The 13826-nt window shown below is 33.2% G+C and overlaps 1 protein-coding gene across 1 annotated transcript in view; it reads left to right on the top strand.

Annotated features, from left to right (window-relative positions):
• Window positions 1-12132, top strand: part of SI (sucrase-isomaltase) — a 99156-nt gene extending 87024 nt beyond the window's left edge. Inside the window, exons 41-47 of the mRNA XM_024763611.1 lie at window positions 188-272; window positions 356-412; window positions 1015-1139; window positions 3859-3947; window positions 7810-7859; window positions 8097-8261; window positions 12064-12132. Of these exons, the coding sequence (XP_024619379.1) occupies window positions 188-272; window positions 356-412; window positions 1015-1139; window positions 3859-3947; window positions 7810-7859; window positions 8097-8261; window positions 12064-12132 (640 nt within the window). The remainder of the gene's footprint in view (window positions 1-187; window positions 273-355; window positions 413-1014; window positions 1140-3858; window positions 3948-7809; window positions 7860-8096; window positions 8262-12063) is intronic.
• Window positions 12133-13826: the final 1694 nt, after the last annotated feature.

Raw genomic sequence — 13826 nt, 5'->3', positions numbered from 1 at the left:
TTACTTACAAAGTATTGTACTACTGTACACTGAATTCCATGTGATAAAATCATTTTTGATTTTTTATGTTTTGATTTTCATTTCAATCCACAAAAGTCCATACTGTAAAATGTGATTTTAATAATTATTCTATGGTATTCAGAAGAGATAAATTTCTTTGATTTAATTTTGTAAATATTTTGTCCAGGTTCTTTAATGAAAAGCCAACCTGGGATATATTCAAACAGTTCCTGTGGGGTCCAGCATTTATGGTTACCCCTGTATTGGAAGCTGTAAGTCCTACCACATATTTTTGTTCACAAAATAATTTTTCCATGGTTTATATGTTTTTAATGACTATATCTTTAAATTCCAGTACGCTGACACTGTAGAAGGTTATGTCCCTAATGCTCGGTGGTTTGATTACCATACAGTAAGTAGTTAAGGAATTCTGGGGGATTGACTAAACAGAAATGGGTAACAACTTAGTTATAGCCTTTTTATTAACGAAGTACTTGTTTTCCTTTCCACTTAAAGAGAACAAGATATTTCTTGCTAATTATATCAGAATCAAATTAACAAACAGTGAAAGAGTTAATTTTTTCTGCCATAGTTTCTTATGTAGTCATTGATTTATTTTACCAAATAAACATGGAAATTATACAGTATACACAAAAAGGTCATTGCCCTTTATTAGGTATGCAGAAAGATCATTAAAAGTAATACAGCTCTTTAAAGAATAATGTATATGACAAATCAGGAATAACTGTGACCCATCAAAAACCCATATATTTTCTTCACGTGAGCACCACAAAAACAAGCAGTGGTAAATTACTTTCAAAGCTATCAATAAACTAAGGAATAAGTACATGCTTTAACAACATGAATTACTGAATAAATGTTTGTGGTTTTATTATTTTTTTTAATTAAAAAGTATATTATTTGATTCTATAAATCTGCCCCCTCAAGTACCAATATTGCTGGTGATTCTGCTTCTTATTGTTTTGTTCTTTCGTCCAACGCTGTCATTTCCAGGGCAAAGATGTTGGTGTAAGGCAAAAATTTCATACATTTGCAGCTCCTTTATATGAAATAAATCTACACGTCCGTGGTGGTTATATTCTACCTTGTCAAGAGGCTGCTCAAAACACATTTTACAGGTAAGTGAAGTGTTCACAGAACTCAGATTAGATTTTGAGAGAGAGCATGCTAGAATTGTCAAGAACCGGGAAAGGTCTGAGATTTTATCCCACTTCCAAGCTTACAGATTAGCCTGCCACAGTTTCATGGATTCTGGGTCTGAGACAAAGGTCTTTCTTACTCTTGGCATAGCAAGAAATATGAGCTTCATGTTTGCTCCAGTTGTCCCTGTCCCCCAAGTCTCATACGGGTGACATCAAGTGGCCCAGGTGGATACTGCCCACCCAGGAGGCTTATGTCACAGCTAAGGAAGGCAACACTTTGGAAACTCAATCTTTTATAATAGGCTGTAAGCAAAAGCATCCATTCTTTGCTTTGAAGGCAGAAAAACTGTCATTGCTTCTGTATGCAAAATATGTAGAAACTTGAGAAACTCATGGAAAATTGTCCTCCAACATGATAGAATGTTTCCCCAACCAAAATACCAGTGGAAGCTTAATGTCCTCTGTGTAAACATGCAAAGGTATTGATAAACGGATATCTTGTATTTTAAATGCCAGTCTCACGTGAGACCTCATCATTTTTTGAGTCTATTTGGAAAGAAATATTATTTACTTTATGAAAATATGTTTTTTAAGTGAACTTTTCTGTGAGCTTTAAGCAAACATGGCTCAGAGGGCTTCTCTTTCCTTCTATCTTTTCCGCTCCCCCTTTTCTACCTCCATCAGTCCTGTGACACATACCCAGACCCACTTTAGTCTATGAAATGTAGATATCCATTGACAAGATCACTACTCCTTCACGCTATTTAAGTCCTCTGCTGTCTGCAGAAGAACCAGACCTATTTGTAGCAACCTTGTCCCATTTAAGAATGAAAGGTAACTCAGATTTTCTATCCATTACCATTTATAACTGATCATCTGCTAAGACCCCTTATGTGATATTCTCTCCTTCACAGTCAACAACATGTCCTATTTCCATGGATCATGGGTCCATTCTGTCTCCTGTGACTGATGTAAGAGCAAATTTCTGAGACCAGTCATAGAGTCTACTTCCCCTGGCTAAATTCCTGGCTTAAACATTCAGATTCTAGAGGACTCAGTTCTGTTCCTCTTCTCATCTCAGGCTGTACCCACTCTTGTGGTGATCTGCATGCTGACAGCCCCAGTTGGCATGAGTAGACTCTTTCTAGCTTCTGGAGCTACCCAGATCCATTTCTATCAATATTTTACCCTGATGTCAGTTGAAGAGGAGAAAAATGATTATACCTGAGAAATGAGAGTTTCATGGAGGAGACCATTCATAAGTTGTGCCTTGAGGACTCCTTATGTTATGAGAGACAAGTAGAGAGGCCATTCTGGGTGTGTGTGTGTGTGTGTGTGTGTGTGTGTGTGTGTGTGTGTGTGTGTGTGTGTGTGTGTGTGTAGGTGGGTAAAGTAAATAAGATATTGGGTTTAGGTATACCGTGGACCTTTGAACAGCATGAGTTTGAATCACATGGGTCCACTTTTACATGGATATTTTTCAATAGTAAATAGTACAGTACTACTCAGTCCATGGTCGGTTGAATCTGTGGATGCAGATGAACTGTGGATACTTGGATACACTTTGTTCATTGGTCAACTGTATATACAAGGTAGAATGAAATTTGTGAAACTCTTTTAATCTTATTTTAAGTATGTTAGGAAATTGTGTGTTAAACCAGATTTTAATATTTCTAATAAGATCTACTTATCTTTTACCTCAGTGACTATGAATTGAAATGCATATATACATGCATGTTAATACATGCCAATATCTGTACATGGAAAATATAAAGTTGCTGTGGAGATTTGAACTCTAGATATTCTGGATATTTTAGAAGACTTCCATAGCAGTATAAGCTTCAACACTTGTGATTGGAAAAGGCAGATAGCTAAGCATAATTTGTCTGAGAAATCCTTTCACAGCAATATGAGGCTGTCAAACCAAGTTTGCATACTGAGCATGGAAGCAGATATTTAGTTCATAGATAGGCCTATTGTAGGCACAAGCTTCGAAAGTACTGTCCAATCCAAGGAAAAGACTTGCAATTCTGGCTACTCTTCACATTCTTATTAACAATTGCCAATGATAATCAAGTGATTTATATAGGTAAATGTGAGGAAAGCTTAAGTCATATGAGATTAAAACATGCTATTGAAACAGCTTTATGTTTAATGGTCGATGACAGTATTATCAGAGAGAAGAATAAATAAATATATCAATAAACTTAATATGGTTTTAATTATAAATGAGGCCACTTCTGATTTGTTACAGTAGGTGAATCCTTGATGTCAAAGAAATGCATGATACGGGCTTCCCTGGTGGCGCAGTGGTTGCGGGACCGCCTGCTGATGCAGGGGACGCGGGTTCATGCCCCGGTCTGGGAAGATCCCACATGCCGCGGAGCAGCTGGGCCCGTGAGCCATGGCTGCTGAGCCTGCGCGTCCGGAGCCTGTGCTCTGCAACAGGAGAGGCCGCAGCAGTGGGATGCCCACGTACCGCAAAAAAAAAAAAAGAAATGCATGATATTTTCTATTAAATATGAAGGATTTTATGGTTTATATAATTTCCATTAACTCATTAAAAAAGGAAAATCCTTTTATTTTCTTTGCCTAAAACAGTCTGTGTTCCTTTGGACACTTACATGGATGTCATATCATAACAAGAAATGTGCTACTCTATAAACCTTGGTAAAATTGTATTTCTTTCTTATAGTCGAAAAAATTACATGAAGCTCATTGTTGCTGCAGATGATAATCAGATGGCACAAGGATCTCTCTTTTGGGATGATGGAGAGACTATAGGTAAGTGTTCCATTTAGGAGATAAATATAACTGGTAACATACATATTATCTCACATTACTTTTTTGTTACCTATTATTGTACTTTGGAAGCTGAATAAAAAGCCAATAATATTATTCAAAGCTAAAATAGTTTAATAAATAGTTGAATCAACTTAAAAAATGGACTTCTACATATTTAAAGACTTTCTTCTTATCCTAAATATATTTAATCCCTGTGATCAGTGTCTAGATGACTAAGAGTTTTGTGTGGGCAGGGCTGATATATTGATCATCTTTGTAGTCCCAGAAGTTAGCCCAGTGCTGTTCACATAATAGGCACTCAGTATGTGTGAGGTCAACTGAGCTGAAAATCCATGTTCCCATGCACACATATTGATGCACAAAGGATGCTTCTAAAACATGAGAGAGTTCAGAAACAAAACTCAAACTTGTTCTCTGTGCTTTATAGCTATAGCTTTTGTTTTGTTTTTGCTTTTGTTTTAATATTCAGCAGTTTTTTACATAAAAAGCTTAAAGATTTAAACTTAAATCTTTGTTTACTCCATGGCTACTCCTCAAAATCAGACTGAACTACTAAACTTTTAGCAGTGCGTGCTCTGCTACCTGGGATAGTTTGTAAAGAATGCATATTCTGGGACCCATCTAAATTCCATTAATCTGGGGAGAGGCCCAGGAATCTGCCTTTGAGTAAAATGCCCCCAGGTCATTATTATGCTGTTAAATAAACACTGTTAGAGGATTAGGTTTACTGACTGCCATTAGTAGTGCCAGCTCTGCTAGATGGGACTTCTGAGCATTCTCTTGACACAAATCTTTGTCTTAAAAACTAATATCTGTGTGGAGCTATAGGGCAGTTCACTGCAATTTAAATAAATTATCCATAGATGAGAGATTTTTCATTAATAGCAAAGACATCTTTCATCTTTTCAGGTAAATCATAGTTAATATTCTGCAAACATAATAAATAGGAATTTATTAGTGAGTAAAGCATATCAGAAAGTGATATAAGAATCATATGATAATAAGCAAGACTCAAAAATAAAATTACCTCTTCCTAGTATTTTGTGATTTAGAAGGTGAAGAACTCAACTGCTATTAGTTAAAATCATATGTTTTCAGAGCCCTGAACTTCATTAATACATTAAGGGAGGTTCTAAAAAGTTTGCAACCTTTCTGCCTCACTGGGCCCAGCAAGAGGCACTTTGAATTTACCTACAATTTCCCAGGGATGCAAAGTTGAGTTATACATAATTTGCATGCTGTCTTGGGATATTTGAATCTTACTCTCTAACAAATTAAGTTAATTCGTTTTAACAGTAATGGAAACAAAGCTTCTCTTAGAATTTTTTTTTCCAGCTCTTTCTATCAAACTAAGAAAGCAGATGAAAGAACTTGGTATAACCTTTACCCTATGGAAGTTTCATGGCAGATTTTTTGTTTTATCACTGGAAAGTAACTGAACATAATTCATATATTTCTCTCTGTTCTCTTCATGAAAGCATACAAAATTGTTCTGGCCCATTATATCTACTTTTTTGGTTCTATTTCACAATCTCAGTATATTTGTTATAATTAAGTATAAAGATCTCAACTAATCCTCTGAAATTTCTTGAGTGAACAGCAAAAACAATACATAACAAATGCTTGGAGTCTCTGGATTTATTAGATCAGAGTCTCCAAAGAAGTCTTCTCTCACAGCAAGCTTGCCAATCTACTCGATAAACTAGATGATATCTAAATGATTTCCTCTTTTAAGTACATTTAAAATTTACAGAATACTATTGAAATCTTAGAAATATGTCTTGGTGGGCTCCAAGGAGCTCCAGTTCTTTATGTCTCAGCACAGAAAGTATTAAACGAGAGGCAAAGTGATAGATAAGAAATGATTCATTAGAATAGGATGCTTGTGAGGTTTACAAGCAGGCAGGCAAGAGGGTGCCACGCAGAGAACTTAGTGGGCTACAGTTTTATAATCAAAGGAAAAATGGGGAGGGGGAGAAGACTACCTTCTTCCTCATTCTTGAATAGATGTCAAGCTTCCTTCATGGGGCTGGAAAGTTTTCTTGTCCCTACATGGTCAAACCGGGACTGTCATGGCACAATGGAAATGAGCAAGAAGACGGTAACATATACTAAAATATGGTAAATCATCTCAGGTTTCAGTATAATGTCACCTTTTCCTTATATTTTTGCTTTAGTGTGGTCAGAAAAGCATGTCCTAGGAATCATTAACTTACTGACCTCACTGGGCAGGATGTGGGTCTCATTCCACCATTGTTTTATTGTTTGGGGGCATGTCTCATGCTTATGCTGTATGGTTTTGTTGCTAAGCAAGCCTGCTTGATTTTGTGGTTAAGCAAACCTACTCTCTTGAGTGATCACTAACTTACAGGTTTTTCTCTTTTACTTACAATCACCTACTGGAATTAACTATTTAATCACCTACTTGCTCCCTTTTCTCTGTCCCAATCACTATTATTTGTAGACATATTTTTTTCTCTCAAAAAAAAATCAAAAATAAAGCAAAATAAACTTATTTTGAAATGTGTATACATTAAGTAAATTTTGACTGTTCTAGCTAATGAAATTGTAGCTTAGTAAAATATTAATTTGTCCTACTCATCTTAGTGAAATAGACATATGTCTACTCTGGACTAAGTTCATATGTGGTATCTTTCTCTTATTCATTGAAAACAGCAAAACAGCAAAACCGTTCATATCCTCTTAATAGCTTCACTTTTGTTTTCTTTTATCTCATTGATTTGTACTTTAAAAATTACTCTTAAAAACTTAAGCTATAATTATATATTTAAGACTAAAAATTTTGCCTCAAAATGCATATTAAGTAAGCGATGTATACATTAATATATACAGAGAAAGTTTGGGGCAGAATATCATTTAATTTTAATATAGGCACAATTAGTCTCAAATTAAGCAATTTTTTTCCGAGAATTAATGAATATAATGCTGGCATGCATAAGTGGAAAAGAGAATTAAAATTTGTTGCTTTTTCAGTGTTATCCTAATACTTGTTTTAGTCATGCATTTGACTCTACTTTTGCCTTTTTGTCTTACACGTTTGTTTGGTTTTACATATGACACAATCATATAAGTCAGAGAAAACTGGACATAAGTCTAGACTTGATAATGATTAGTTGTTTCACTTTTGGCCATTTATTTAACTTTTCTTTTCCTCTTTTATAAAGTGAGAGTAATAATAATACATATCTCTTACAGCATTGTGATAAAGTACTTAGAATAACAAATACTAAATAATAAATTTTAGTTCTAAGATTATTTTTTAAACTGATTTTAAATTTGGCAAGATTACATCTTATTTAAAGAGCTGGGTATAACGCCTATGTTTTATCAGTTTGATTTCAGTTGACCTGAAATAATCTCTCACAATTGAATATTTTTCTCAAATGACACTAGGATAAGTTACCATCATGTTCTCTTTTCTTTATAATATTATTTTATTGTCAGTCACTGAGGTGGCCAGTAAGTGTCCACGACTATCACACCCAATTCTCTTTATTCTTACACTTCTTCCACCCTCCCAGAGCTGTGTGAAGGTGATTTTACATGTGCCACTGCTTTAGTGTCACTCTCCTACATACAAACAGGCACACACCAACTTACCCATCCATCTAGTACCCTCTCTGGTGACTCATCCTTCATATTTCAGTGCTCCTTGGACTGTGTTCAAATAAGATATATAAACTTAGAGAAGATTAAATATACATTGATGGTATTTGGTACCCTTTTACTGTGAAAGAAAAGCAAAATATACAGTACTAGTATTTACTATTGCTCTTCTTTGGAAATATAAATACATCACTCTTTTTTTTTTTCTCTATAGACACCTATGAAAGAGACCTATATTTCTTTGTACAATTTAATTTAAACAAGGTATGTGGTCACTACAGATCATTTATTTGCAATTGTGTTAAATAATATTTGAAGTTTTAGGCTGTATTTTATATTTACATATTTTATATATATTATATAACATACCTCTTTTCAAATATATGAATAAACAATTTGCTATACTATGAAATACATTTTGGTTAAGAGATATATGCTTTTTAAAGATTTAATTGCTTTTGCTAGATGAAGGGTTTAATTTCTTTTTCTTTGTCTTTATAGACCATCATAACAAGCACTATACTGAAAAATAGTTACATAAACAAAAATGAAATGCGGCTTGGATACATCCATATATGGGGGAAAGAAAAGACTCCTGTTAGTGAGGTTAATCTCATATATAATGGAAATAAAGAGTCTGTTAACTTTGAAAACCCAGACCTGGAGGTAAGTGATGTAAAAAGACGTTTCTTTTTTAAATGGAGCTATTCAAAACGTCTACATGAATGTCTTGTATTTCTTAGCTCTAAAGAAACATAATTATGGGTCAACTATTGCTTCCTTGTTTATTTTCATTAAACATCCATATCTATTTCCATATTATCATCCTTGGTAACATATAAATCAACCTAACGGCATCTATTTTATAATTGTTCTGATATAATCAAAGCAAAGTTAAATTTACATTAAATCTTTAAAGCATTTTCATCCCTCAAAACCTAATACTTGGGGCTTCCCTGGTGGCACAGTGGTTGAGAGTCCGCCTGCTTTCTTTGGAAATATAAATACATCACTCTTTTTTTTTTTCTCTATAGACACCTATGAAAGAGACCTATATTTCTTTGTACAATTTAATTTAAACAAGGTATGTGGTCACTACAGATCATTTATTTGCAATTGTGTTAAATAATATTTGAAGTTTTAGGCTGTATTTTATATTTACATATTTTATATATATTATATAACATACCTCTTTTCAAATATATGAATAAACAATTTGCTATACTATGAAATACATTTTGGTTAAGAGATATATGCTTTTTAAAGATTTAATTGCTTTTGCTAGATGAAGGGTTTAATTTCTTTTTCTTTGTCTTTATAGACCATCATAACAAGCACTATACTGAAAAATAGTTACATAAACAAAAATGAAATGCGGCTTGGATACATCCATATATGGGGGAAAGAAAAGACTCCTGTTAGTGAGGTTAATCTCATATATAATGGAAATAAAGAGTCTGTTAACTTTGAAAACCCAGACCTGGAGGTAAGTGATGTAAAAAGACGTTTCTTTTTTAAATGGAGCTATTCAAAACGTCTACATGAATGTCTTGTATTTCTTAGCTCTAAAGAAACATAATTATGGGTCAACTATTGCTTCCTTGTTTATTTTCATTAAACATCCATATCTATTTCCATATTATCATCCTTGGTAACATATAAATCAACCTAACGGCATCTATTTTATAATTGTTCTGATATAATCAAAGCAAAGTTAAATTTACATTAAATCTTTAAAGCATTTTCATCCCTCAAAACCTAATACTTGGGGCTTCCCTGGTGGCACAGTGGTTGAGAGTCCGCCTGCCGATGCAGGGGACACGGGTTCGTGCCCCGGTCCTAGAGGATCCCACATGCCGCGGGGTGGCTGGGCCCGTGAGCCATGGCTGCTGAGCCTGCGCGTCCGGAGCCTGTGCTCCACAACGGGAGAGGCCACAACAGTGAGAGGCCCGTGTACTGCAAAAAAAAAAACAAAGCTAATATGTTTCAAAACCAAAATGTTCACATTTGAACATTTAATATGTCTTAGATAAAATATACTTGAAAATCCTTGCAAAATTAATAGAACTGTCTATTAGCATCTATGAATAATTTGACATAGAGCTGTGTGAGGATATGATTTACACAAAGGAGTCAGGATTCTTATGTTAAAATCCCTTTGCTGCTAGTAACGAGCTTTTTATGTTGAATAAATAATTTCAGGACTTCTTTTTCCTTACAGTTAAGTAAGAATATGCAAGTAAACAACCTCTTAAACTCCTTCCAGTCTTAAATTCTGTGAAAGTAGATTTCAAAGAACATATATTCTAGAAGCCAGCTAACTGTTTAAAGTCTTTGATCCAAGTTTAAGGCTACATCTGCACTGCTAAAACTTTGAGTGTGTGTACACATACCTGTTTGTGTTTAAAGTTGAATAAAAACAACTAGCTTTTTTATCAACCAAACACTTTGGATGAATTTAACTTACAAAATAGCTAGTTGTTTGTCTGACTACAACTTAAAAAAATAGTAACTGTATCTTGGGCATAATTTTAGGTTTTCATAAATTGTACAAGATGTAAGAGTTGAAGAGCACCTGAGAAGCCATTTCTTCCAGTTGAAATTTAGCATCTATCCTATTGTTATTGCTGTTCTGTAGGCAATCAGAATTTCACCTTTAATATGCAACTATTTCTTTATTACTACTTTGGCATTAAAATACTTCTATTTCTTTAAATTCTATCAAGGTTGGAAAATTAGAGTTTTATATATTTAATGACCTTCCGTGGTAAAATAAAAGTTGATAACCCACCACCTCACCCCCATTTTTCTTCTTTTAAAATTTCACCTGTTTATAAAATTCCAAAGTAAGGGAATCAATGATTTAGTCCAGTGGCCTTATATGGCAAACTAAGAAATGGAATCTTTAAAAAGGAAAATTAATTCCTCAGGAATAAATAGTCAATGATTATCAATCATAATTAGAAGTCAGTTTCTCTGAACAGCCCAATGTTCAATGAGATTAAATAACACTGGTTTTCCTTACATTTTTTCTTGTTCTTATTTACTACAACAATGGCGAAAAATAAAGCTCACAATTTTTACTATAAAAGTAAACTAAATACAGTCAGCTGAACAAGGTCAAATAAGATATTTTAACATATCAAGTATTATTTCAAGATAATTTCGACCAAATACTTGGCATAAAAAACACCACTTATAAAGAAAAGTTCATTCCACTGCTTTCAAACACATTCACAAAGAATTTTAAATATTAAGAATAAATTTTTACATGGTTCATTATCTCAATGATTCCAAAAGAAGATATTAACTTTACTAACAAAGGAGTAGTCCCTTCTAAGTGTATTTAAATAAAACAAGTATTTATGAGCATCTACTGTTTTCTGAGTTTTTATAGATATATGGGAAAAGGAGGGAGTAGTCAAATTCTTTCTCTATTTTGGTTGCCCTTTCCATGAGTGTAGAAATTATAAGCAAAGGACACTTAATTGCTCTATCAATACAATTTTTAAAACACTTTCCTAGCAGCAATTATGCCTAGTTGCCATCTGTACAGGTATTAAAATCTATGTGAGGTAATCCTTGTTTTTCACTTTTGATATAAAGGAACTAAGTTAGGTTTTGGTGTAAGATGGATCAGTTTCAAACCTAATAGATACTAAAAAAAATTATTTACCTTTTACCTTTTAAACTCTTCTTTTATGAAGCATGGCAAATAAATCCTAAGACGCTGTGCTTTAGTGAAGAATAAATTTTATAAATTCCCCAGTGAGTGTTTGGTATTTGTTTAGCAGTAAAGAAATGTTGGTTTTCTTCTTCTCTTGCATATTTGATGACTGAATTCAACTTTCTGAGCTAAGGCACTGAGAGTCATGTGAGTCTATTGGAGCAATGGAAAAGTCTAATGACATATTATAAAAAAAAATCGACATATTATAAAAAGATTACAGATGATTGTTTGAGTACAGTGGCTTAATTGGTCACCTCCATACTTAGTCCCTATATGGTCTGACAGAGATTCTCTCCAGTGGAAGAAAGTAACATGCACAATGAAATTATTGGCAATAAATTCAGCATGTTAAAGCCCTTTAAGATTGATGTAAAAGAAAACATATTTCTAAAATCTAAGTTTTGTCTCTAGATGGCTGGATAATATTTGAGGGCGGAATGCATAGAGATCTATGTAGTGCAGTTATGAATAACTGCATATTTAGGAGTCATGGAGAAAGAGTAAAGTAGTAGAAATAAGATAATTGGTTAATAGTCTCAATTTTTAGTTGTATTAATGGGTGGGTTAGGTGAGACTATTACTGAAATGGTTGTGAACTCTCTGGAATAAAAATTAATCAAAATGGAAAAGAAAAACAAGCTATACCTGTTTACTAATAAAGCATTTATTTATGGAATTAGTTTTTGTTAAAAAAACAGTTCTGGTTAAGCAATTAATTACCATTTTTGTTTTTTTTAGATATTAAACATTGATCTAAGACAGAATAACGTTACTCTAGATGAGCCAATAGAAATCAACTGGTCATGAAGATCACCATCAGTCCCAGCTGTCAAAGAGAAATTAACATCTGGATTTAAGTTTCACCATACTTATTTACTTATTCACCCTAATTATTTACCCTCTTTATTTATTTCTTATATTGTGTAAAATGTGATTTTCATAACATCTATCTAAAGTTATTGCACAGTGTACAATATTAATACTGATTTTATAATATTAATGTGGCCTTGATTCAATGTTTTAACTATTTAGAAGAATTTAATTGTTCTAGTTACTCTTGCTAAGTATCAGCTAAAACTGTATACTAGTTAATAAATATATATGTATGTGTAATTAAGATATAATTAAAATAGGTGATTTTTAAATTAAGCTAAAGTTTTATGTAATTTTATATATTTTCTTCAGTGTTTAGTAGATTTGAGTTATGTACCAATAATTGTCATCAGATTTAATTATTTCTTAGTGTGTACATTTAATTAGAAAAGAGAAAATAAAATTTATATAAGTACATACAGTGTACATTTTTAAAAATTTTCCAAAAGAAAATTGTCTTGGTTTGGGTTGCTATAACAATTTACCATAGAATGAATGGCTTAAACAATAAATATATATTTCTCACAGTTGTGGAGCCTGGGAAGTTTGAGATCAGGGTACCTGCAGATTTGGTGGCTGGTGAGGTCCCTCTTTCTGCTTTACGGACAGCCAAATTCTCCTTGTGTCCTCACATGGCACAAAACAAAGAGAAAGAATGCAAGCTCTCTGATGTCACTTCTTCTGACACTAATTCCATTAATGAGGGCTCCACCTGCATGACTGTGTATGTACCAAAGGCACATCTCCAAATACCATCACACTGGTGATTAGATATTCAACATATGAATTTGAGATAGGGGGACACAAACTTCAGTCCATAACAAAGTCCAAATTTCTTCTTCTAACTTTGCTTTATGGATAGGAGAAAAAATATTACTATCTATTCTATTTAGTTAGTTGAATAAATCATCTTAGCTAATTCATTAAGGTTGGAGGACTAAGTCATGGCCTAAAATAGTAATCGTTGAAATTTTTTAACACTTAGGTTGCTTTGAATTTACTTAATCAACTAATATCTGTAACTTGATATAATTCTTTCCTAATTAGAATATTAGAATATTGTCATAACGAAATATTTAAGACAATTCATAACTCAGAATACAAGGACCAGGAAAAAATAAAATGATAATGATGGCTATAATCAAAAACACAAGAAACGAGTGTTGGTGAAGTTGTGGATAAAAGGGAACCCTTGAGGTCTGTTGGTGGCAATGTACATTGATGCCACCACTATAGAAAACAGTTTTGAGTTTCCTCAAAAAATTAAAAATAAAACTACCATATGATCCAGCAATTCCATTTCTGGGGATTTGACTGAAGAAAATGAAAACACTAACTCAGAAAAATATATGTGTCACCAATATTTATTGCAGCACTATTTACAGTAGGCAAGATATGGAAACAACCTAAGTGTTCATCAATGGGTGAATGGATAAAGTAGGTGTGATACATATATACAATGGATATTATTCAGCTATAAAAAATAATGAAATGTTGCCATTTTTGACAACATGGATGGAGTTTGAAAGCATTATGCTAAGGGAAATAAGTCAGAAAGAGAAAGACAATACCATATGATATCTCTTATATGTGGAATCCAAAACAAAAACAAAAAACAAACAAGCAAA

The sequence above is a fragment of the Neophocaena asiaeorientalis genome, unplaced genomic scaffold, assembly GCF_003031525.2.
Source record: "Neophocaena asiaeorientalis asiaeorientalis breed wild unplaced genomic scaffold, Neophocaena_asiaeorientalis_V1.1 scaffold395, whole genome shotgun sequence".
Classification (NCBI taxonomy): domain Eukaryota; kingdom Metazoa; phylum Chordata; class Mammalia; order Artiodactyla; family Phocoenidae; genus Neophocaena; species Neophocaena asiaeorientalis.
The sequence above is the reverse complement of the archived record's forward strand: the minus strand, read 5'-3'. Positions and strand labels throughout refer to the sequence as shown.